At 49.2% G+C, this 26,392-nt stretch overlaps 2 protein-coding genes across 14 annotated transcripts in view; both read right to left on the minus strand.

The window, feature by feature from the left end:
- The window catches only part of MTA1 (metastasis associated 1), a 75,590-nt gene extending 59,273 nt beyond the window's left edge, over positions 1-16,317 (minus strand). For all 5 annotated transcript variants that reach the window (XM_066192007.1, XM_066192006.1, XM_066192005.1 and 2 more), the window contains exons 1-2: positions 16,063-16,317; positions 1,297-1,364 (exon numbers count right to left, since the gene is read on the minus strand). In XM_066192007.1, the coding sequence (XP_066048104.1) occupies positions 1,297-1,364; positions 16,063-16,090 (96 nt within the window). In that variant the 5' untranslated portion in view covers positions 16,091-16,317. The remainder of the gene's footprint in view (positions 1-1,296; positions 1,365-16,062) is intronic.
- A 3,730-nt stretch (positions 16,318-20,047) lies between these two features.
- PACS2 (phosphofurin acidic cluster sorting protein 2) overlaps positions 20,048-26,392 on the minus strand; it is a 76,207-nt gene continuing 69,862 nt past the window's right edge. For all 9 annotated transcript variants that reach the window (XM_066192019.1, XM_066192016.1, XM_066192015.1 and 6 more), the window contains 2 exons: positions 25,686-25,799; positions 20,048-24,714 (listed from right to left, as the gene is read on the minus strand). In XM_066192019.1, coding sequence (XP_066048116.1) covers positions 24,596-24,714; positions 25,686-25,799 — 233 coding nt within the window. In that variant the 3' untranslated portion in view covers positions 20,048-24,595. The remainder of the gene's footprint in view (positions 24,715-25,685; positions 25,800-26,392) is intronic.

Here is a 26,392-nt window from a genome sequence, read left to right on the forward strand (position 1 = left end):
GGTAATGTCTCAGAATTTCTACCCGTTTCTGGTAAATAATTCAAAACTTTTAAATTCTGAGAAACAAATACAAAGGTAGGAACCATCTTGTTCAAACACAGACAGCTTCCACGCAAATTGATCTGATTTATTTAATTACCAGATTTCATTTATACTCAGTTAAAAAGAAAATAAGGGAGCTAGTATTCACTTCCACCTGAAAGACCCATTTTAAACTGAAGGTCAGAGAAATCACAGCTCAAGGAAGAGTTGCACCAAGATGGGGGATCCAGGTTGAAAGTTCATCTTTTTTTAAAGGTGAGGGGAAGAATGAAAAGGAATAATGAGAGGGGAAAACAACACTTTCCAGGAAAGTGATCAACAAACCTGCACCCTGTAAATGGATGGAAGAGAGACAGTGACACCTCACAGATAGGGATCCACTGGGAACGTTTTAAGAATTCACTCATGTTTCTTTATGGCAAAAGAGACTTAAAAGCATTACTGTAAAAGGCCTCCACGGGGTTACCAAGGATGTCCTAACATTCAGATTCTTTATTCCTCGTGGAATTGATAAATTTTCTCTTCCAAGTAACTGTTTGGGAACTATATGCCTTTCCATCACTAGTGGCTGAAGAAAAATACCTGATATCAGCCAGTTAATGTACACCCAAATCCAAACCAGCAATGTTACATTCCTTCTGTATGGGCTGCCATAATGATGAGGTTAAACCTGAATACAAGGTAAGTGTAGGATACAGTTAGTGGCTTCAGAGCCATCCTCCCCCCCCATCAGGTCAAAATTCAGCGCTGAGAAAGAACTTCAGCTGGCTTCCCACACAGAATCATTTTTCCCTGCCCGATCCATTGAAAGGGAATTTGGTGGATGAAAGAGTTCACTGGCCCAAAAGGACAATCAGTAAAGACAAAGTCTGAGCAAGCAGATCACAGCTGCAAAACCTTTCTCCTGAGCAAGAGATTCCCACAAGAAAAATCAAATTAAAGCTCTCCATCCTCTAGGCAAACTTGTATTTTCTTCATACCCCGTGATCCTGCCATGGAACTGAAGAACTGCAGAAACCTCCTGCCCTAAAGGTGGGCATAATCACCTTGGGAAGGATGCCATTGACACTCAGTCTTTTCATACCAAAGAAGAACAAAAGGTCTTAAAGCATTCCAGAAAATTACCAGAAAACAAATGTATTTTTAAGCTTCTAATTACCAGAGAACTGCTAAAGAATTGTTTTGATTTTAATCAAATCAAGCAGATCATAAATTCAATTAACTTCAAAGACTCGATGGAAAAAAAATGTTTACCTTATTGAGCTCTTCTATTCTTCGTATCAAATAGGGGTTACTTGAAGAATTTTCGAAGTAGACATAATCTGACAAAAAGAAAAAAAGACTCTTTAAAATATGAACTGCTAAAAATCAAATCAAAACCTTTATCAGCCTGGAGAGCAAAGCACATGATCTTCCTTCTCTCTCTGATCAGATTATTTCCACTTAGACCACACACTGCTGTCTTCACTTGCTTCCTCTTCTTATCAAAATCCAGCCACTTCTCACCAGCATTATGTGATATCTCTCTTCCCCTCCAGTGTACGGCTCATTTATTTAGAGTACAAATAGTTTCCCTCTCTCATCTTTTTCTCTACTTCCTGCTCTTTTACACTTATGTGATCCTAGAATGCCCTCAACAAAATTCCGTACCGCTGTCCAGACTGGTCGGTAATACTTGTATTTTCAAGCAGGATAAACTCCTAAAGTTAAAGGAAAAAAGCCGAGTTCTTTACCAAAGGTAGTGCCTTCAAAAAAATATAAAAAAATTAAAAATCACAGAAACATGCATCATGTATGAATGCCATATAAATTATTGGGTATTAGGGAACTCCAAGCTTAAGAAAACAGATGCTCAGGAGTACTGAATGGACTGGCCTTTCTCTCCCAAGACTCCAGAAGCCAAACCCTAAGCCTGAACTGAGCTAAAGGCTGCATCCACCTCCCCGCTGACAAGGTGCTGACCCTGCACACGGATCTGACAACAATTCCTTCCAGGACTATCTAAGACGATTTCCCTCCAGATTTCCCAGCTCATTTGTGTTTGGAGCAAAACACCCGTATAGCCCCCGGGCACGCCTCAAGTGATCTTTTGCAATGCCTACATTAGCATGATGCTCAGCCGGTGTACAGCTGTGATACCCTCTGTAAACAGGGACAGCTACTGAGGGTTACCCTCAATCCCCCTGAAATCCTCCTTAAAAGGGCTGCGGAAAGCACAGATACTGTTCCCACCTCCCCAGCGAAGAGGAAGGATGACATCCCCCAAAGGTCTCTGCTCCTGGAAAAACTGCACCAGGAGAGCTAAAGGAATCCCTTTTATCTCTGGGCTGACCAGAGAGGCACTAGGGCATTTACCCATCAGATACCTTCCACCTGCCCCGTGTAACACCACTCGAGCTGTATACACACCTTTCCCCAGACTGCTGCTTACAGCCCTTTATCCCTAGGTCTCCCTGGATTTACAGACCCACCTACCCACAAGAGCACAGCAGTGACCGCCCCGCAAATGACCACAAGGAAGCTGCTCTTGCGCTACCTGCAAACAACCCAAGTGCCCCCTTGGCCCTTCAGCTGGGCTGGCTGCCTTAGGAGAGATTCACTAACCAGGAATCTCATGGCTCACAATCCCAAGAGCAACAATTCTTAACAAACCCCTTTTCCAAGCTCTCGTCTTGTCAAAAAGTGTGCTGCTGTCGAGGCACCTTGTTAGTGAAGTCCCAGCCTCGTCTGGGTACGAGTGACAAGCCAAGAATGTCAATGCTTATGCTCAGCACGAGTCTCGGGTTACCCAACCAGAGTGTAACCAGGGCTAGGAAGCACTGAAATAGCACACCAAATTTTTGATATTTTTGTGCATACTGTGCTCCAGGATTCTCAGACTGATCATCAGCCGTCTTCACACACACTAACAAGCATCTGAGTGACTCCAAAACTCTTTTCCCAACTGCAAGAGTCAGTTCACCTTAAATATCAGATCCCTGCAGTCTTTAAACTGGTGGAAGGCCTCAAGTGAGAAATAGAGTTTGGACATCTGGTTTGTAGAAAACTTTGTGGGTTGGTACCAGAAACGGTTAAAACACCCAAGTAACTAGATCCTAAATTTCCATTCCCAAACACTGGCTCCGAACAGCACATCAAACAACGGGCTCAACATTACTATGACCAACTCCACCAGAAGTCACAAAACCAAACAGATACCTGGCAGCTTCAGCAATTACAACTGCTGACTGAAATAACAATGGCGGATATTAAGCAATTTACTGATCAGTAAAGAGAAATTATTTCTCCCACCCATGGCAGAACCACCCATGACCAACAAGGGCACTGCAGAGGATGTTGAGGCTTCGAGGTGCCTCTCCCAGCTCACTGGCCATTTCTGACTGGAAGGCTCCAACAGGTGAAGAAAGGATGAGTTCTTTCCCTCCAACCCTTCAGTAATTCCTATGACAACCAGCAACTCCTCACTCCAGGTGCTTTGACTGAGGCAGATGCAAAAAATATTACTTTTGTATATGCTCTGCCTGAAAATTAGAAATTAAAACTAAAGGAGATGTCAATCTATGCCTTGAAAATATAACCTTGTCTTTAATCCCTTGGGTTTCAGGTGGCTGTTACAAATGCTCATAGTTCACACCATTTTTAATCAGCTTTTTTGTGTGCATGTACGCACATATATGCCCAGAGACACAATTTATACCTCAAGTGAACATTAACTCGATTTTTCAAGTAACTACAGCTTATTGATCATAAAATCTGGCACAGATTTGAAGAAAGCTTATCACAGATGAATGTTTCAACAAAGAACGGTTCACAGTGGTATCCAACACTGAACAATAAACCTCCCCAACACTGTCTTGGCCAGCAGCAGGAGCATCCCCAGAGCCACACTGCGTGACCAACAACCGCAAGCCAAGCTGACAGGAACCACCGCGCTCTGCACGCTGCTGGCAGAAAGGCAGAACCAAAGCTGTCCTTCAGGATGCTCCAAGAGCTGACACATGACAGTGCAGAAGTGCATTGTTAGGCCAGTGCTTGATGACTTCACCACGTCAAATCCACAGCCCAGTACATCTCATCCATGTTTTAGACTAATGCCACAACTATGCGAAGCATTTCACCAGTAGCTATGCAACTAATGGAGACCTATTTCCCATTGCTCAAATTACCTGGAAAAGGGCTTCTTCCTCTCTGCAAGTAATGCAGAGCACACTGCAAATCACGTAACACATATCAAAGGAAAGCGTTTGCATTTTTCATAGAGATTTTAAATACTAGAACTAAATTTAAAATGCTATCCTGCACAGAGAACGGTTTGAATTCCTGTTCCACATGTACAACACAGAAATTTTAAGTTCAACAAACCACTCTCCAAAGTGATGTCTGAGCTGGTGAGAACACTCCTCTGAAACTGCTCCACAAGCAGCCAAGCCCAAGAAGACTGGTTTCCTGCACAGGAGGTTCAAAGGAGGCACACCACTGGGCCCTACACTCCAAAACACTGCCTTTTCTCCTTGAGTAGCTCTTCCACTTCACCTCCAGCTTCTTCCCTATTCATGGAAGTGCACCCTTTCCCATACTGGCTACCCAACTAATATTATTGCCCATTTGCTTTCAGGGCAGTGCCTACAATTGTAGATGCATGTGCACACACACACACAAAATAACAGAAACCTTCCACAGACTCCCAACAATCCAGATGTCAATGGGAGACATCTTGTATGTGCACAACTGCCAGGGTCCTGTACTCTGGGCTGAAAGAGGGGATGGAGAAGGAGACAAAATTAGCAAATCTCTAGACAACAGGGAGATAGGCATCTCAGCTCCTACTAAGAACGGGAAGGAAGAGTTCACTAAAGCAAAAAAATAAGGTCTAGGGACAGAAAAGTAGAGCCTGATAGCAAACAAAACAAGTCAGGCCATTCAAACACAACTGACTATCTATCCTTGCTGATTTATTTGCTTTCCTACTCACAAAATTGAAGAGAAGGACCAGTCTAAAGCTGCATCACACAAGCATGACATGCCCCCTAACCACCATAAAAGGCACACGAGGGCAATCCCTCACCACCCAGCCACCTGAAGTGAGCTTCAACCCCATACCTTCACAACAGCTGTTAGCTTCAGCTCACCATCCCCGAATTAATCAGCCGTGCATCCACACCACGATCATAATTAATGGCACCACTCATGCATGTTGCAGTTATCTGTGATCAGGCTACAACAATGACTGAGGAGTGTGGAAATACCAAAAGGCAGTAAGGACCGTCACACAGATCATCACCTTCTGACAAGCTCAAAATGTAGCTCTTCCCCTCGCCTGTGCTGTTATAGAGCAGAAGTACACACACACATAAATCTATCCCAAAAAAGCCTTTATATCGCATAATACTTTTTCTGAATATGCACAGCACAACTTGCCAGAAAGCAATGCTGTATTACACAGGTAATGACTGAACTGCTAGAACACACAGACACAAGCACAGCAGCTAAAACCTGAATGACAGCCTACAGACCACAGAAGATGAAAATTTTCCATAAAGACAGTAAAATAACAGCTCTCAATTGGCAATTAACATAACAGAATTTCTTTTTGCTCTCATTTGGCTTTTAAGCCATTATTGCAAAAGACCTTCCCCCTCTGCCTTCTTCACATCAGCTGTTGCTTATGTCTACATCAGCCCACGGAAAAGAAAATCAGGAGGGGGTACAGCAAAATAACACACACTGTCTAGAGGTCATATATTTATAAGATTAGACATGTCTGAGCTACCTAATAACCTTAAGGGCTTTTAGGTGATCAAGTTGCAAAAATGCCCCAAAGTATTTTTATCCTTCCCAACGCACACTTGCCTCTCAAGCTACAAGTGCTTTCTGAGGACTGACCTGGCTGAGTATTCCCTACCTTACCCCCCAAAAGTCTTACACAGCAAGTACTGCAGCAGCCTACTGACATACTCAGGACATGAGAGGTGCTGGAGCCTTCCTCTCACCACCACTGCTGAGTACAATGTGCGATTCCAGACACGACATAAAGAAGTAACTTCACAATTGTAAATTTTTCCCCTCCCCAAACCAGAGAACTGCAGCTCTGAATTAAGAGTAAGCATCAAGAGAGTGCATAAACTTATGATGACCTGCTTATTTTATGACTTCTTTTACAGGAAATATGTGCCTCTGCATACTCTGGGCTCTCCAATTCAACTTCGGGCCAGTTTCCTTCAGTAAGTTCCAGTTTTCAAATTATTCACCAGCTTTGTCCCTAAACTGCCAATCATATTACATTCTGGATAATACAACCCCTCTAGGTGTGAAAGATGAGGTTGGAGAGGCAACCCTACAAATCCTGCAATCTCACCTGGAAGAGCCCAAGTCCTACAGCCTTCTGACTCTTCAAAAAGCAGCAACACTCACAGCAGCAGTCACCTGATAAAATGTTCAGTTACAGAGCAGAGAGTTTCAACACAGAAAGCATCAGCAGCACAGTCTTTTCATTACCAGAAAGGCAAAACTGAAACAGTTCTTTCTATTGCTAAAGGAATTGTGGGGCCCAATATATCCGGCAATATACGCAAACCAGGTATTTCCAAATTAATGTCTTTCATGGATCAACAAGGTATTAAAGATATACTGTCAGCATGGGCTCAATTTCTATTTACAGGACAGCAGTATTTGTGGCTACAGTGGATACATCAAGCTGAGGATGAGACAGCACATGCTGTGGGAAACACCACCACTACCACCAAACTCCTTAAAAAAATGCAGAAAAGCCAAGCACACAGGCCTCTGAAATACTACAGCCAACTAGTGAGGGCCATGGCAAAAGAAATCTCCCCTCCACATAGTTAACAGCAAACCATCGCTACGTTTAGCAAGGATAAGTTGAAGTACCCCACTTAAATCAAGCCATCTTTGCTGTTTCTTGAGCAAGGATTATTTACACTTTCACATGGTAAACAAAATGTTCATATTGTATTTTCTTCCAGATGTGCAGAACGGCAGAGGGACAGCCAATGTAACTTGGCTGTTTTGAGATGTAACCTATGGATCACTTTTTCTAACAGGCCTCCAAAATTCCAGATTCAGTATTACCCAAATCATAATTCAACAGAGAAGCAATTCATGGCAAGATCTGTGTAAACAGGACTACAGATTATGCACAGACCTACAGAAAAGTTTATTCACGTTTATCCATATCAGCTCTTAGAGCAAGTTTTTGCAACAACAATATCCTAAACAACAACAAAAAAACCGCACCAAAACACCAAACTCTGAAGGACCTGCAATAGATACAAAGAAAAATTAAGTGCCTTCCATACAGAAATCTACTCAAGGTAAGACATAACCTATCTCTTTTGAAGTAAAAAGGAAAAAAAAAAAAATCAAAGTTAATGACATGCAACTTGCTTGGACAAACTATCTATTGCTTGATCCAGTTGAAACTCTGAAACATTATGATATTTGGAACTTCCCAGAGGTCTTCTGTTCTTTGTTTTCTACCATGTCAAGGGAGGGGGCAAGAAAAATTCCAGTCCAGCCATCTCGTATCTTTTTTTACCCGATTCTACCCTTGTTAGTGAAACAAGGTTATGCAACTCCTTTATCCATGCATTAGTTCTTCCTTATTAACTCCTGAACCCTTTGTTCAGACACTTCAGAGATGGACGGAAGTCTCAAAGATAATTAAGTTCTGATCATTGCTCTCTATCTTAAAGACAGATACAAAAACTACAAGAGAAAGTGAGAAAGGTAAGACAGAGATATGAAATGGTTCCCGTTTCAGAAACAATTAATAGACTACGTTTCAAAGCAAATCACTGGAGATTTCACAGTGTTTGGAGGAATTATCCAAAATCCTTGCTTTCTGATGCACCTCTCAACTCCCCTATGATCAGTGCTCCTCAAGGAAGGTCCTGGGCTCAATTAACTTCTACTCTGATTCACAATGGCCAGATGGGCTCCCAAATATTTCCCCTCTCCTCCAGGGAAAGAAGGCAGGTATTCTGCCTCACAGCAATGGCCATGTGACTGAAGATCTCAGCTCTGCATGAGGCACAAAGCTCATACAGACGGTACCTTTCCCATTAAAAGTGTAAAATTCCAAAACAAGGAGAACAGAAGAAAGGGAAGAACCACCTCATGGAAGAAAACCCACAACTTTTAGATTGTCAATGTTCTTATTTCTGTTCCTCACAGCACTCTTGCCTGTTTTCACTTGCAGACATCTACAGAAAAAAAAAAAAACCCCAAAGGACAGGAGTGTGCTGGTATTTTTGACAAAGAGGTTACAGGTGTCAGCTGTACTTCATGGGTCACTCTTAGGTAAGAGCCGTGCCATACTGGAGTAACCGCTCCTAGGGATGCCACCCCAAAGGAGACAAAAAGTCTGTACAAACAAGACTTGAAAAGAAACTGTGCAAGAATCCTGGAAATAAAATTAAGCTTCCAAAGCACTACCCTAAGGACAAAGAAGCAATTTTGCTGCTAGAAATCAATTATACAGCAGTTCAAGAAAACCAATTTCAATTAATCCACTCCCAATATTCCAGCTATAACTAAGGCACATTTGCATGTGGCACTGACACTTCAGGTTCACTGAGTCAACTCCCTCCAGCTTCCAGCAGGACGAGCCTATGCTAAACATTCCTGGAGAACCACTTTTTCTATTCTGTGCTTGACAGGAGACATCAAGGCATAGTTTGAAGGCCTCTGGACACAAAGCCTCTTCTGCATTGCCTCTCCTGCTACTTCAGTTCCCAAGAATGCAGCCATACAAACATTTTCTGTAGCAGCAAAGCTGTGAGCCTATGTAATTTCAGCTGCACCCAGTGCCATTCTTTGTGCGTCAATAACATGGAAATAGTTCAGGCTTAAAAAAAGAAAAACCTTTCCCCAAAGGCGTGCTGTAAGGGAAGACCAGGATGGTCTAATTTACAGAAGAGTCACTTGAGCAGAGAAACACTTGAGCAGACAGAGAAACTAGTAAGAGAGTTCCCTAAATCATGGGGGAGTATTTGGAGGGGGTACGGGGAATGGAAGAGGAGTATCCTCAAGCTACATCCTAACAACAATCACCATCTGTAGCAGCCAAGAAAACAGCCTGTTCTGTTGTAATTCCATTGCTAAGGACAGATAAGAAAAGCATTACTTCCCAGAAGATATTTAGGCAGCAAATAAGATGACAAGAAACTAGCACCGTGTTCCCTGCAAGAATCTCAAGAGTTGCAAAACAAGAACCCCTGTAGTACTCAAGACACCAAGTTTGGCATCACCCTCAAGAAACAAACTAAAAAAAAGTTGTGTTTCTTGTTTGGGTTTGCTTGTTTGTTCAAGAGCAACGTTGGACTTCAGTTTGCCAACATGAATTATCTGCTCAGGCTGTAATATGACAATATATTAAGTCCAAAGGTAGGGGTTTCAAGTGCCAGATCAGAAACATCATGGCTTCACAATGCAAAACACGGACGAAGTGTAAACTCCTGCCAGCGTTCCTGCAGATGTTTCTTCAAACAAGAGTGCCAGTGAAGCTGATTCATCCCCCGCCCTCTCATACCACCCCCCCAAGTTGTGACAGCCTCTCCTTGGATGGCAGGAGGCCTGCACATGGAAAACCCAGTTGGGCACTCACACGGGTCAAAAAACTGTCTCCAGCCAAACCAATCCCTGCTCTGCAGCACAGCCAGGCCAAACTGTGTAAGCCCAGCAAAGGAAGGAGAGGACAGCTACAATTGCTTCACTGGACACCCTACCAAAACAAACATCTTAAATCAACATTATCAAAAGAAACATCCACAGAAAGTGTCTCACCTGGCTGGTTCAAATTTGTTCAGATGTTGACAACTTAACTCTGTAAGGACAAGCCCTGTGCTAAAACAGGAATCATCTGTTCACGCCACACTAACTTTCTGCTTGGTCAAGTGTCATCTGTGCTCCTACATCTTGCATGAAAGTGTAAAGTCCCCAAACTAACCAGAGCACGTTGTGTGCAATTGAACAGAAACATTACCATGGGCCACATCTGACATGGATCATGATCTGGCAATGCACAGAACCAGAGCCACGGAAGCCCAGGCACCATGAAGCTCCCCAGCTTGTGAGTAACACACGTGCAAAGGACTGGAGAAGCCCAAATCTTTTCTCTGCTTGCAAATTCACTTTAAAGCCCCCAACTAACTTCTTTGCTTTGCTTCACTGACCAATGCCAAGTAAAAATTATCTCACAAAACACTTCTCCTTCCTAAAGGTGGTCCAGCCAAAGAGCTGGAAAAGAAGGTTTCCATGGTTTCCTTGGGACTGGGCCACAGCCCAAAAGCTTGACCAGTACTTTGCAGGTCCTTCCAGACTTGGTTCTACAAGTAAAGAGGGGACAAGGAACCATTCCAGAACTTCAAAGATACTCTGAAGCAGGGCCTTTTTGTATACTGGATGGTGGTAAGTTCCAAAGACCTAGAATCACAATCATCTTACAAGAGCACCTTTCCCGAAAGTTCCAGTTACCCAAACCTCATGGGAAACCGAGGCAAAGCAGCTGCGGGGCTTGGTCATTTATCTGCTTGAGGATTTAGAAAACAATAATGTGCTTGGAAAGCAACAAGGCAGGGTGTAAAAAACACCCTACCTGGGGCAGAAGTACCACTGATTTCACATGTTACTTTTTGCCAGCAGATGCCCAGAACTACCAGAAGCCAGCCTCCACAGTTCATACCTTGGCTTTCAAGTGACCCCAAACTGCTCACGAGTGGTTTATAAATCAAAGTAAAAACAGTAACAGCAACCATCTTGTTCTCTTCTCATCCTCCTGGGGAGAAACTATGCAGTCCATTGACTTAAAGCCAGGATGCCTAAACATCAAAAGTTGCTTGAAAAACAACTAGATGCTAGTGAAAGGAACATCTTTGACATTCACCAAAATCTTACTAGTTAGACAAAACAAGTTTTAAGAGTCTTTTTTCCAAAATTTCTTATTGAATGTCTTTTATTCACCATCACTGAAAGGCAAAACACCAAGGAGCAAAGTGGACACTGCCAAGGAGTGCCTCAGTAACTCCCCAAACCTCCAGCAGTGCCCCCCAGAACGCTGCCCTGGCACAGCCTCCCACCCACCACCCCAGGAACTGCCTCAACTCACCAACAGAGCAGAAAGAAGTTTAGTCCTTTCACTCCACTGTGCCAGCTGCAAATGGTGTGCAGTTATTACAAATCCAGAGCTGCCACAGCTCCAGCCCCCAAACACACCTAAGCCGGCTGATAACATTCTCCCCTATACACAATTTCCCAATAAAAGGCTAATGAATGCTGAAGCAGTCTGATATGGGGGAGAAGGGAAAGGGAAGGAAGACTGCAAAACATGCAAGATAAACTTGTGCAACTAGAAATAATGAAAGGAAAAGATGAAGAAACCCACTGCCTAGCTGTTGCTGAAAGGTGATAAGCTAGAAGCTGTCCTAAATTTATTAGGACCAATGACTACAGAAGCCTATTAGTAATTTTCAAGAATAAACTCTCATTTTTATCTTTACAGGTTATTTAATACCTCTCTCCACTAAACCCATTCTCAGCTCAGGTTACCCACAAAGTTAGAAAACAAAATCCCAGCAAGCACAACCAAAACAAGGATATTGCAGAGTAATCCCTCCCATCACCCAAAACACATACACACTGACAACAAGGCAAGAGGACAGGAGAAGGTTTACAAGTGATCCTGCAGTTAAACGATCTGAATCTGCTCCAGATTAGGACTCAGCAACATGTTCTATGCAAGCCTCCTTAACAGCTCTCCATTCTTTACCAGGAAAACTCAAACCATTACCATTGACATTACTGTGATGTCAAGAGGGCTGATGCACCATCCCTGTGCTCACAGCTCCCTGGCAGCACTATGGAAGCCAAGAGCTGGAGGCTGCCACAAGAGTCTGGATGCCAAGTGGGAGCATGGAATGGGATGGGGGCAGGTCAAACCACAGTCCCCAGCCAGGCATTAACAGCACCCTGCAGTAGCAGAGATTATGTCATATTGCCATTCTTAAAAACTGCGGGGACTACACTGAAATAAGACGTGTGACTGCAGCACAGGCAGACAGACACACCACCACCAGCTGTAAGGTAATGAACAGCATTCAGTAAGTTCTGGAGTTTCAGCCTCTTGCACACTGGAATAAAGCTGCTGTGAACATTAGGTGCCCACGTCAGGGCCTGTGGGTCATCACGTCCCTCACTTTAAAGGTGCTGGATGCAGCAAGTACTTCTATGCTTAAATGACTTGTGATCAGATCTCCCAACGCCATTTAAACACACCTTAAATGTACCTCAGACTCAAAACTAGTGATAATTTTGTAGCCAAGCATGTTCCCTAACAAGAGGGTAACCAGTAAAAGTCAAAAACACATAAAAGACTCCATCTGAAAGTATAAACTGACATTTGTCTCAGCAAAAGTGGTGTCTTCAGTAGTTTTTCCTCCATCCTTTCTATCCTTTCTCTCCCCATCCCCTTGTTCCCTGCCCTCCCACTGAGCCCATTCAGCTGTTCACACAGTCCCACAGTGAACCAGATCGGGTAGCTGATGCAAGATTAAAAATAATCCAGGAAAAAACAAAAAAGTGAGGAGGAGGGAGGTAGAAAAAATTAAGTTTCTCAAATCAGTGCAAGATGAAAATGCAAGGAATCATTGTTTCGCTACACCAAGGGAATGCCATAGGGGCATAAACCTGCAGTGGGCTCAGTCAACTGCCACCACGACAGGAATACTGTCTCACCGGGGTTAAGCTCTCCTGGAGAAGGCGGAGACAGAATACCTGCTGGAAAGTCTCTTGATACCAAGATGACCTGTTCTCTTCCAGGCAGCTGACACAGCACTCTCCTGAAAGCAGAGCCTGGCACCAGCTAGAACAATGAACATCACTCTCCCACGTGCATTTTTTCATCAGAGGCCCCAAATTCCAGCTCAGAGGTCCTAAGCTTCTCCGATCTGGTGTTTATCCAACATTCCCATGCGGTCTGGGATCATGCAGGCTGCCAGTCTGCTCTGTGAAGAGGCAAACCTGCCCACCACGGCTCCTTCCAAGTGAAAGCAGTTCACTTTCTCCATGCTGCCATTTGTTTCATGGCTGTACAGCAGCTGTTAAGAAACCCTTCACTTCTGCTACACTGGGAGCAGACAAGTCCAGGATTTCCTACTGGCCAACAACTAAGATCCCCCCATTTCATTTTGGAATTTGACACCCTGGCATTCTTCCCACTTCCAAAGTTTTACATCCCCCTTGAAGTATGCTAACTTGTGACAGTCCCATTAATATTGAAAACCAATTCCCTTCCCACCAGAAACCTACCAGGAGAAACTTGGCAGGATCCAGTGGAGTCAGTTGCTCTCTCCAAACAACTGGATGCCACCAGTCAACTCATCCCCAGAGCCTGACTACCATTCCAGGTGCAGCTCCTAAGGCCCCCAGCAAAGTCACTCTGCTCCTCAACACAGAGGTGAACGAAGACTTCAGCCCCCCACAGCACGGGCTCCTCAGCTCCTCCACCCAGGACCCCAAGAAGAGAACAGCACCCTTCATGTCCACTTGTTGTCAACCCACCGCTGGCTTCTGAAAACAAAAATTCCTGGCGTTTCATGACCAGGCCTAAAGCAGTGACCATCCTTTCTGAGTGAACACACACTTCCAGGAGCAGTATTGATCTGTAGAGAGCAGGCTGCTTTTGGCAGCTGTTAGGTCTGGAGTTCACGCAGCACATCCGGTAGTCACAAGTGTAATAAGAGATTATCTGCTGAGTGTTTGTCTTCCAGTGGGAAGTGTATGAAATGACTGTGCATAAATCCCATTCCGGATTTAATCCTGCCACAGAGTTCACACACAGCTTCAGTGCACAAAACTATTAGCAGGAGATAGCAGCACCAGAGGTCAGAAACAATTCGATTACACACACTCCTGGGCTCAGGCTGAACAGAGCTCTCACACAGAAACAGCTGCATCCATCCATATGTTGATCTTGGTAATACATCAAATCAAGACTTCATCCATATGGACCATAACACAGCACTGTAACTTCAGCTATGAGCCAGCTGCCTTGCCCTCTGCCCAGAAAGGCTACGGAGCAAATCCTGGGCACCATTTTCAAGTGCAGGAAGGACAAAAAGGTAACTGAGACCAGCCAAAATGGATAATCTAAAGGCAAATCACACCTGACCAACACGACTCCCCCATCTGGGACAAAGAGACTGGTTCAGGGGAGAGCGGGGGGTGTTGGACACCTTGACTTCATGCCAAAGGCCCTGCTAAGCCTCCCACAGCATCCTTCAAACGCAAATGCTTGAAACACTGGACGATAAAGGTAGGGGGGAAACTGTAACATCGGGTTTAAAGGATCACAGTCAGCAGTTACAACCTTCACTGGGCATCCCTCAAGGATCAGCCAGCCCTGCTTAGACGCAGGGAAAGGATGAGGGATAACAGGAGGGGGGAGTCCAGCTGGAAGAAGAGAAAATCCATCTAGGCACATAGAAACCAGTATTTTCTATTAGCATGGTCGAACACTGGCCAGGGCCCAAAGTAAAGGTGGCATCACCATTCCTAGAGCCTGGGATGGACACAGCCCTGAGCACTCAGATCTACCAGGGCATTTTCTAGCAGGAGGTCCATCCAGAGACCTCCAGAAGCGCTTTCCCACCTTCTGTGGGATGCACAGTACAGATTTAGCCATACAAAATGCTAAGAGATCACACTCCCCACAAGACCTGGCCATTCAATGATGAACAAAAATTTCCAAGAAACTATTCCCTTCACAAGTCACACCAGGGTGAATTTCCACAACTCATCTTGCCTATCATCCTATTCTCAGCAGCTCCAAACCAACATAATGCTACAGGCACTATCAGCTTGGGACAACCCAAGACACAATGCTGGGACAGCCAAGAGTCAGCTCTTACACCTCCGTGAAACCAGGTGCAACCAGGGGAAAAAAAAAAAGGCATGAACGTGACAAAAGCAGCGGCATTTTTCAGGGTAAAAAGTAAGGGTAGGCCAGAAGAGCAGAAATAACAGAAAGTAGTTGTTGATGGAGAGCAGCCAGCCAGGATGGCTTGGCCACCTTCGCTATATTTTTTTCTCTTGTTTACTTTACTTTGGTTTTGCAGAACTCCACAAGAAACAGGGCATTTTGAAAAGGAGGGAACTCCACAAAAACATCTTCCTGTACAGCCTACAGTCCTGGGGGGAAGGAAGCTCCACAGAACAGCTTTTATGAAGGAAAATGGCTGAGCACAAATTCATGCCAGACCACCCTCAGTTTACGTTCCATAAAACACAGTCCCAAACCCCGTTGCCTCTCCTTTCTCTTCACGTGAGCCAAAACAAAGGACAATCAGACAGGAGCACAACCCTGAGCAGAAGACTAATGGGAAAGCACACAACAAAACAGCAAGAGTGGAAGTGGAGGCCAAGATCCGCAGGACGTGCCCCACACCAGTCCCCCGGTCTACCAGCAGCCTCTGCCCATCTTTGTGCTCCTTATCTCAGCAGCTCCTCCCGAGTCCCCACCCCGACAACCTCGCGTGACCCCCCCATCCGAGCGGCCTCACCACGCCGGGCCCCATGCCGGGGCCTGGCCCCACGGCCGCTCTGCTCCAGCCCCGCTCAGCCATCGCACCCTGTCCCAGTCCCGGATCTGCCCGGGCCCCCGCCAGCTCGACCCTCACACGCCTCGTCTCCCCACGCCCTCGTGCTCCGCACGGCCCCACGCGGCCGCTCCCCCTCACCTCGGCCATCCCGCTGCTCCCCCCCGCCCGGCTCACCCAGCCCCGGGCACGGCGCCCCGGCCCGGCCCGCGCCGGGCCCCGCGGTCCCTCGCCCCGCGGAAGCCCACGCCAGGCCCCGCTCCCCCGGGCAGCCCCCGGGGCCCTGCCCCGCGCCCGCGGCCCCCTCCCGGCCGCCCCGGCCCCCGCCCGCCCCGCCCCGGGCCTGCCCCGCCGGGCCCCGAGCGCCGGCCGCACGCGGGAGGCGGCGCGGGGCCGCGGCCGCTCCTACCTCCGACCCGGTACATGTTGGCGGCCATGCCCAGGAGCGGGCCGGGTGCGGGGCGCAGGCCGCTCCCGCCGCCGCCGCCGCCTCCAGGTGTCGGATCCGCTGGAAAATGGAGGCTGGAGCGGGCGGCGGGGGAGGGGAGCGGGGGAATTAAAGGGGCCGCGCCGGCGGCCGGGGAGGGAGAGAGGCGGAGGGCGGGGCGGCGGCGGCGGCGGCCCGGCGGAGGGGGCCCGGCGGCAGCGGCGGCGGCGGGAGGGAAAGAAGGAAGAAGGGGAAGGAGCCAGAGCCGCCCGCCCGCCCGCCCGCGGCGTGTGAGGGCGGCGCTCCGGCCCGCGAGGGGAGGGACGGGACGGCAGCGAGCGGGGCTGGGGGCGGCACGGCCTCCTCACACACACACACACACACACACACACAGACACACACACACACACAGGGAGAGAGTGACTGTACGTACACACACACAGACTGCCCGTACACACGGACACCCAGAGAGCGCCTCTGCTCACACACACAGCCTCCCCTTGCACACGCACGGAGCCTCCCCTCACACACCGTCACACACTGGCGGCCTGTGCACACCGGTGGCACACACACTGACCGCCTGTGCACACACACAACACCTCTCTCCTCACACAGCCCTCCTCACCCAGTTCTCCGGGCCCCACGCAGGCTGTGCTCTCCTCATGCACCGGCCCTGAGCTGGCACGGGCAGCCCTGCACACACACAGCAGCCTGGCCTCAGGTACAGACTGACACACACACACACACAGAGTCTTCCTCACACACACCCAGCCGCCACAGGCCGTCCACACCCAGGGCAGGAACAGCAGGTCCCTGCACAGACAGACACAGCCCTCCTCACATCTGCACCTACATCCATGTGCTTCCCATGCACGTCCCTCCAGCCCTACACACACCCCCTGCTCACACTCCCCACTCCTGCACATCTCCCCTGGGGCTCCTCTGCGCTTGTGTACCCCACTGCCACGCTGGGGCTTTCCTGCCTCCTCAGGTGTCAGCCTGAGAGGTGAAATGATGGCTTTAGCTTTCCCTTGCCCGCCGACCTGTGGGTGTCACTGGCCCTGGGCACACCAGGGCTGCACCACGCAGATACATCCCTTCTTCAGCCCTGCACAGCTCCTGTTCAGGTGTGTCCTCAGCAGCCCTGCAGTGGTTACACAGTTGTCGAACAGCTGTCAGCTCCAGATCACTCTGCAAAACTTGCACATTGCCACCGCCACTTCCTCTCCTACAAGAACTTGCTGATGCCAAAAAACACCCCAAGAAACCACCATTCTGTGAAACATAACACCTTTACAGCAGGTCCCCCAGCAAGGGCTGATGAGGTGCAGCAGTGAAGGTGGCTGGCCATCCCCCCGAGGACTTCTCCATGCATGTGGCCAAGACTGGGTGGTGAAGCTCACTGAAAAGCTACCCCTCTGATGGTCAGCAGAAGCAGACCTGGAGCACTGCTGGCCTCTCAGGCGAGGCTGGGTGACTACACGTGGCTCCAGCACAGAGCTGGAGAGTCACCTGGCATTACCCAAACCACGGGACATCCCAGGACCCCTCCACACAGTCACACAGATCAACATGGCCAAGAAATATCTGTCATGAAACTCTTTGCAGAAGTGGTTAACAGTGCAAACAGTCATACCCTTTGCTAGGCAGAGCTGCTGCTTGCACTCTCAACACTGCTTCTCACAAAGTACTGAAACACCCACATAAGACCACCCAAAACATTGACATCTGCCAAAATACACCTATTTTACAGCAAGAACAGGGCTCTTGTTAAAATTTACTTTGCCTGTTAGGAAAACAACCCTACGACACCAAATCTCTGAGAGTCCTGAGATCCCAGGAGGGCACAGGGCTCTGCCTTTATGTTCCCGATTTGCGCGAGGAGCACGGCTGAGTGAGGAAAACACTTCTGGGGGTGAAAATCGGTCAGCCAAAAAAGGTCAGCGCGCCGGGGAGCACCGCCGTGATAATTCCTCCTTCCCGAGCCACCGGGGAAGCGCATGCCGGCACAGGCGCCGGGCACACCGCAGGACACGAGGGCTGGCCTCCCCGGGCTGCTGCTGCAACTGCTCTGCCGAGCAGAAAATAATCCAGTAGGACACAGAAAAATTATCCAGAACAAATATTTACAAATCCCAGCCCAGAGCACTTGGTAGTTGCACGCGGAGAAGTGGATAGTCACATGTCATTGACTACTTTTTCCAGATGCTAAATTGTGTTTTGAACGATAGCAACAAAAACGTGTTGGATCTTCCCTGCTGTTCCTCTTCCAGGTTAAGGAGCAGCTGTGGTCAGGGCCAGGGGGTCGTGCAGCTGGAGGGAGGTGAGCTGGAGCTGCCGGACTCAGCCTGGGAAGGAGCGAGCTCTTGCAATGCCCCACCTCCCGCCACCCCAGGGTGCCACCAACTCCCACAGTGCAAATCCAGACCTCCCAGAGGGCTTTCGGTGTGTCCTGGCAGGGCATCGCTGGCGTTTGACACGTCTCCCGTGGCAGTGAGGGTGCACATGGTCTGAGAAACGCCCAGACCTGCAAAAGAAAGATGCCAGTGCTTTGAGAGTCCAGTCCTAGGCTGCGTGGCAGAAATTCACCTGTCACAGTGCACGTGGATGAGGGAGGCTCTCCAGGCCCATTGCATACAACCTGGTACTCTGACCCAAAGTCGTTCTTGCTCCACCCAGCCCTCATTTCCTTCTCCTCTCTTCCAGGCAACAGGAGAGTGTGCCAAGGTCACTTGGCTTGGTGCTCTCTGTCCCTGCTGATGTGGGGCTGGTGCTCTGCTTCCCCAGCAACACGTAAGCCTTCCCACCACCCCAATCCCCTCCACTCTTTCATGTGCTGAGACAAATTCCTCCATGGGCTCTAAAAGGTGATGCTCAGGATCTGCTTCTTTCATGCAGCCAGGCCAGCAGTGCAAGTTTACAGCTGAACCTCTGCAGAAAATGCACAGCTAGAACACAGCCTTCACCCGTTTGTCTCCCCCAGCTCTCCCATGGTGCCCCCCCACTGTTTCACCACCAGCCAGATCCTCTCCACGGACCTCACCTCTTTAGGTGCTGTTTCTGCACTCCAGAGTACTGAGTTTGCCCTCTCCTAAGCTACCACCATTCCTCCTGCCTGGAACGATCCAATGCCTGCTCTGTGCCACCATGTGTAGGTTTTGAGTCTCCTCTTCCAGCAAAGAGCTTGAGCCATAAATGCATCTGCACCTGGCCAGGCCATGCAGAGCATCTGAGATATCCACCAAGATCTGTGTCCTTTGAGAGCAGCCTGGCCTGCTCTGAGGGGCTCCCTTCACCCCAGCTCTTTGCTCCACCAGCCATCATCCCTCCATCCCTCACCCTCAGGTCAGGACAGCACAAGGATACAGGCTGCTCTAGCACAGCATTCCCATTTCTGCCTCCAGCATCCTGGATCCTAAGGACCGTGGCCACGGGCCCATTTCTCGAAATTTCTTCTTCACCTTCCTTCCTCTCTCCACCTTCTGACTCCCCCGCGCCAAGCCCAGGTGCTTGGAATCCCACACATCCCTGTCCCACAGTCCTTCCAGAAGCACACACAGCTTCAGGCTCCCACAGCCTCAGGCTCCCGCCCTGAGATGCCCCCCTTGGTACCCCAACACCACCGTGTCCATCCAAGGCAGCCCCCAGATCAGAAACAGGCACCAGCCTGGTCCTTTCCTGCTGTGCAGAGGTGAGCACTGAGTGCTGGAGAGGGCTGTCATATCCAGGAGAGCTGCAGGAGGTGAGCAGACCCTTCTGGGAAAGAAGGCAGCCGGGAGAACAGCAGGGCTTCAAAAACTACAGGAGAGCTCAGTGCTGGGAAGGACAAGGACGTGCCAATCCGCCAGCTCTGCCCTGGAAGCGGCAGCTCGATAAATACCACACGAGAACTGTTTCCTCCTGCAAACAATTGCCCCAGGCATGCCAGAGGAGCCCCTGCTGAGAGACGACTCAGGGAACGGGTGTGTGCTTTCATGTCCAGTTTTATTAGTGTTGCATTAGTACCATAAAATAGTTGACGAGGTCGAGCACGTTGCGGTTTGTTCCAAAAAAAAGGCTATTTACATGTAATCTGTCTTCATAAAAAACAACCCTAGAACCCAAACAATACAACAATGAAACAGATGGACAGCTCGGGAATCTACAAAGTGGTAACGTCCCCTGACACACTGCGGTCCAGACAAGCCTGGTGGCACGCAGCCCCAGAGCTCAAGCGCTTCCCCACGGCTAGGGCACGTCCACAGCCGGGCAGGCAACGCTCTGGCCACTGTCCAGCCAAGGCTCCAACCAGCAGCTGAGTGGATGTGGCCCCAGAACAGTGCTCTTCCTTAAAGAAACCAGCAACCTGCTGCTTTACAAGTTGGCACGTCCCCTTCTGCCCCAAAGCACCAGAGTGATCCTTCCTGCAGGAGCCAGCCCTGCCAGGAACATCTCCCATGAGAACACCATTGAAGAGGCTCCAGGAAACCTCCAGGAGATGCTGCTGCTCATTTCTGGCCTTCTCCTGCCAGGTTAAGCCCAGAAGGAGTGTCACAAAATGCCGCTACTTAAGTATCTGCTGAGATGAAGACCCCCCAGATGAAGGGGACAGACACTGCATCTAACCTGACTTCAAGAAAGCTCCAGGGCCCCAAGCCCTTTACAGCTGCAGAGCAGGACTGTCCCGGTCCCAGCTGCCCAATCCCTTAGCACACTAAGCAGCAGGAAAAGACCACTGGTTCTGCTGCCTCTTGACGTGATTTCCCTCTTAACCTTGGAGATTTTAGGTGCAACATCCCCTGCCCTGGCACTCCAGTATTCCTGCCAGCACATGCTGCTGGTGAGAAACACAACAGGGCCTTTGTTGCAATCACAGGTTAAGCACAGGGCAGTGTGGTTCCTGGCTGAGTGTGATGATGGAGAGCAAACAGGCACATCTCCTCAGCCCCAGAAACCTCCCAGCCACCTACCCCTGCCCTCTCTGCAGGAAAAAGCCACAAGCTTTGTCTTGTGCTCTAATTAAAGCAGCAAAACACGGCCAAAGAGACCACGGTCCTCCCCAAACTCATGTGTAATTCAGGAGGACTCGGCAGTTACCGCTGCGATGTAAACGGTGACAACTGAACTGGACGGGAGCTGCAGCACCGAGCTAAAACAGCCACACGAGGTGTCCCCAACACCGGCACAGCAGAGCCCGCCCTGACTGAGCGCCGGCAGGGCTGAAGCCCAGCCTTTGTCTCCAGGAAACTCAAGCCAGAGGACCAGGAAGCACTCAAGGTGCAACACGACGCCACAAAACTCTTCCACCTTTCCTCAGCTCTCCAGAGCTGCTAAACTAGGTCAGCGTGGCGCAGCTCAGCGCGGAGCCAGGCAGGGGCCTTGCCCGCAGCAGCTGGGAAAGAAACCAGTGCTCTGAGAAGCCACAGCCTGAGGAGCAGGAGAGACTGGCCCTGTGGAGGGCTGGCGTGAGTTCTGGGACAAAGGGAAAGGGACACACCAAGGGGACACCACCTTCAAAGCACCTCCTGCCTGGAGATCCACTCAGGTGCTGCCCACCCCAGGCCCTGCCCTTGCTGTCAGACCACACAGCTCCAAAGCGAGCCTGAAGGAGGGAAATAGCTCCCTTGAGTTTCTTCACGTGAGATGTACCTTCCCTGCCCAAACTCTCCAGAGCTGAACACAGAGTGGTGCTGTCTCTGCTCTAAGCCATCCTTCTGCACTCACTGCTGTGACCACGATCACCCAAGCCCAGAGGCTGGCACAATTCTGCAGGCACGGGCCCACTGCTGCCCTAGAAACTCTTCCTGGTCCCATAGTGAGGATCCCTCAAGTCAGGGGAGCTCACTCCCAGAAACTGTTGGGAAAGTTGGGAGACCTGAGATCAGTCACTCATTCATGGCACCAGCTCCTTCCCAAAACAGCCTGAGCTACGTGCTTTGACACTTTTTTTTTTAGAGATAGAAACCTGTATCTATTCCAGGCAGGGAAAGAAACAGCTGCACAAAGCGGCTCCACAGGAGAAACAACAGAGGCACCACAACCTCATCAGAGCAGTGCCACCAAATTTGCCTGCCAGCCCCTGCCTCCAGGGCCAGGAAACACCACAGCCACCCTGGGCACACAGCTGCCAACAGGCAGGCCCAGCCTGCCAGTGCTGGACTCCCTCTGGGATAACAAGGCTGAGAAGTCGGGATGTTCTCTTGCACAGAAGACGCATTTCAGAGCAACAACAGCTTTTCACATGGGAGAAATCAAGCCCTCAGGTGTACAGAGAGTCTCCCAATGAATTTGCTTGTATAAAGTTAGAACAAAACACAAACCAACATGAAATGCAACAAGCAGAAGTGTTTCTCTCACACATACACACACACACACTCACAGAGTACAGCAGGGCAACACACATTTGATAGGCAGGACTCTGGAAACCCTGTCCTAGCTACCAGGTTTTTTCTTTACAGTAGGTTGAAATACAAAGAGGAGCACAGTGATGGTTCTCCCCTCACCCCCCAGTAAACAAAGTTATTGCAGTTGGTCAGTCCACCCCACCTCTGCAGCAGCAGCACCAGAGCTGCCCAGTCTGCACAAAGCTGGAACCCAGCCCAACCACACCCTTGTCACACCAGTGTGAGATTTGAGGGAGAAATCACACTCTGACTAATCTCCTTTACAAAGCTTTTTTTTTTTTTTTCTTGATGCAACAGCCTCAATAAAGATGTGATGTGCTTATACACCCTCTCCCATGCTGCTGCTGCTGCTAGGCAACACTACCCAGCCCCAGAGCATCAGCTCAGGTCACCCAAGAACATCAGCTGAGGGACACAACAACGTCCCCACTACAGCCCAGCTTCTGCCACAGCCAGGGGCCAGCACACGGCAGGCAGGAAGAACAAAGTATTGCAGCTAGACAGTGTGTCCTGCCCAGCAGCGTGCCACCAGGCCGGGGACAGTATCCTCCTCCCCCGCCAGTCCCTGGCCATAGGTTGCCCTTGTGCTGGGAAAGGGTTTCATGACATCACCTGGTGAAGCAGCCCAAGCTGAGACAGGCACAAGTTCCAGCTCTCACCTCAGAACCTCCCTGCTAGCAGAGCACACCACCAGTACCTGCCCAACGGAACCTGGGTGGTGCCCACGCAGCCACGCAGAGCAGGACCTGCCATGCAGGGCAAAGGGGGGTCCCCAAGCCTTTAAAAACCCAAGGGTAAGGGATCAGGTAAAAAAAAAAAAAAAAAATTCAAAAGCATCATTGCCCTCAGAAAGCGCCTTCAGGAAATGCTCACAGAGCCTGGCCTGCCCTCAAGGAGGTTGGACCCAGAAGGGCCCACCAGAAATTTCAGTCCCTTACCCTGAAATGCCAGAGATATCTGTTTTTCCACATGGCAACAACATCCTGCTCCCCACAGCCCACCCAGCACCTGAGAGAGCAGCCCGTGCTACCTCAGGTGTGCAGTGTGACACGTGGGCAGCTGGAGATGCAGAGTGCCTGGCTGGCTTCCAGTCCAGCCACTACAGTGATTCATCATTGCACAGACAACGGCTCATCTTCCTGGGTTTGTGGGGGTTTTTTTTGGCAAATTAATATTTTTCCTATTATTTTTTGGTTTTATTTATTTATTTATTTATTTATTTAGAAAGCAGTAAAAAAAAATCTGCAGCTGTTAAAAAAAATCCTTTCCCTTTCAAGGCTGGACAAGGTTTTATTGACAGGTAAATAATCGGTGTGAGTATGTAAATAGCAGCGACCCCACTGACGTGGTGCTCCTCAGCAGCACAGCCAGCTGGGGAACACAGAGACTGGCTCGGTTTGGTCATTGTCAAAGACCTGGGACACGGGAGTTTCCTTACACTTCGTGTTTCCCTAATTCCTGTTCCTGCCCAGCCCTCCTCAGACATCGCTTCAGCACTAACACCTGCCTGTCCCCATGACAGGCTCCATGCTCCAAAGGGAATCTCCTCCCCTGGCCTCCCTAACTCTGCAAGTGGCTTGTTTTTCACCCTGGACAGTTGAACTCCCTCCAGACTCGCTGATCTCTCGTCCTTTGGCAGCAGGAAGAAAGACTGGACATCCTTTTCTCCTAGAAATACAGAGTGGGGGCCAAACGCACCATAATGCACGTGATCTTGTGCAAAATCTGTTTGAGCTGATCCACGGCTCCCCCAGCCCACTCACACCAATGAGGTCTCAGGTTAATAAGCAGTGCAGTTACTCAGCTATCTGCTCGTAAGTGGTAGGTGTACTTGGGCAGGTTGCCTGCTCCTGACAACTCCCCCACGACTTCACGTTGTCAGCACATCTATATTTAAGACTGGTTTGTTGGGTTTGGGGTTTTTTTTTTTTTTGCCTCTGTTTAAAGGGGTTTCCTTCCTTTGTAGTAAACGTAAGAGTTAATAGAAAAAAGTAATTCAAAAGTAATCCAAGCACATCTGTAATTAATTCTGCAGGAGAGGGCAGAGCGACGCGAGTCAGAGTTGGCACGCAGTTCCTGGCTCCTGGTGTGCAGTCCTCGGGATGGGCAGAAGGTCCCTGCGCCGAGCACAGCTAGAAGTTAGATTTGGAGTGTCCAAATATGCAGATGGGAAAGTGCTTGACATGAGAGGACCACTGTGCTGCCAGCTGAAAGAACTTGACGTCGTTCCACTCCACCCCATCGATCAGGACTGCAGGGAAGGGTAAAAGGAGAGGAGAGTTAGAAAATGCTGAGGGAAGTGGCCAGCCTGAGGCAGCTTTGCCAGAAGTCCCCCTGCAGTCAGCAGAGGGAGGCCTGCCCACACTCAGCTGCTCGGCCCCACCCAGCTGCACACACGGGGAGAAAGGCTCAGGAGCACACCAGGTTTAGGGAGAACAGCTCGGCCTGTTGTTCCAGCATCACTCACTGACACCAGAGCTCCCCACACTGATGATTTCAGCCTCACCTGATCTTCTCAGCTTTCCTAAGCACACTTCATTTTCTTTTTTGGGCAAATGCACCCATACAGAGATGGACATCAGTCTCTCCTCACCGGCACTCTCACCAGGACATCCATGTCTCCCAAAGAGGTGACACGTGTCCTGTGAGCACCCCTCATGCCTGCCAGTCTCACAGGAACGGGGTCAGGATTAAGGAGGTGACCCAAGCAGGTCCCCCTCTTGGGGATTACCAACTGAACAGGCTGCAAGGGTATTTTTGCTACTGGATGCCCAGCTCCACTTACAGACACTCCAGGTCTGTTGAAAAGATGCATATATGGCTCCTGCTGTGGCATGAGCACGTGCCAGTGTCCTGCCCAGAGGAGCAGCTAAAATGTCACCGCTCACCACTGTCTTGGTAACCCATGACAACCACCAACCAACACCTGGCACCAGATGTGCAAGAAAAACGGGAGGACAGAGAGGGGAATGGAGCCCGGTCCAACCCTTGTCCTCATCCAGAGCATTGACTCAGAGCTAGCAAAAAGAGGATTTTCCCACAGCCCAGACCTATTAAAGCATTCCCCCATGTTGGGCACACTGAAGCCCACTCCCCAGGAATATCCCCATCACGCTGGGCCCAGGGCACGGGGCAGGACACCAGCTCAGCCCTTTGCCTGGAGGACAATCACAGCACGTGAGCCTTGCCCAGCACCCAAAAGGATGCAAGCACTGCACTCACCACGCAGCATGTTCTGCTGATGTTTCGCTGTGCAAATCAACCTGCTGATTCCTTCAATACACTGGCTCTTTGATTCAACCTCCTTGTCCTTTGTCTTCTTGGGCAGAAACATCACTGGAAGAAAAGCAAACCAGCACAAGGTGAATCTATGCCACTTACAGGAGTTGCACTGATTCTTCTTTGAGTTTTTGCATTTACACATTCACGTCTGAAAATCCTTACTCCTAAGATCCTCCCATTTTGGCAGGAGTTTGTCAGTGCTGAGCACCATCACTGATGCACATGAGCATCTTATCCCTAAATATCTCTGCATGAAGTCTTCCCACCTCATAATCCTGACCTTAAAGGGCACCTTCAGGTAACTCCTGCTCTGTTGGGACACCCTGCAGGAAAAACATCGCCATCTGCAGTGCCAGGTCTGCTGCACTGACTGTGGCCCAACACAGCCTGAGCTGCACAGACACCTGGAGAACAGGAGGGATTACAAAATGGGGGCAGCTGGTGGGTAGGGAAGGCATAAGGAGAACTAAAAAAGGGCCCAGGTCCCCAAAAACTGTCCAAATGCATGAGCAAAGATGCACAAACTGGTTTCACAAAAGCTGGGGCTGTTGAACACCTCTGCTGCAGGCTGGGCCATCCCCAGGGAAGAACATTTGGAGTGCCCTCAGGATTGCCTCTCCCAAAAGCATGACACTTACAAAGGGTGG

Source organism: Chamaea fasciata, unplaced genomic scaffold (assembly GCF_029207755.1).
Source record: "Chamaea fasciata isolate MVZ Bird 193981 ecotype frontalis unplaced genomic scaffold, bChaFas1.0.hap1 SCAF_10, whole genome shotgun sequence".
Lineage (NCBI taxonomy): Eukaryota > Metazoa > Chordata > Aves > Passeriformes > Sylviidae > Chamaea > Chamaea fasciata.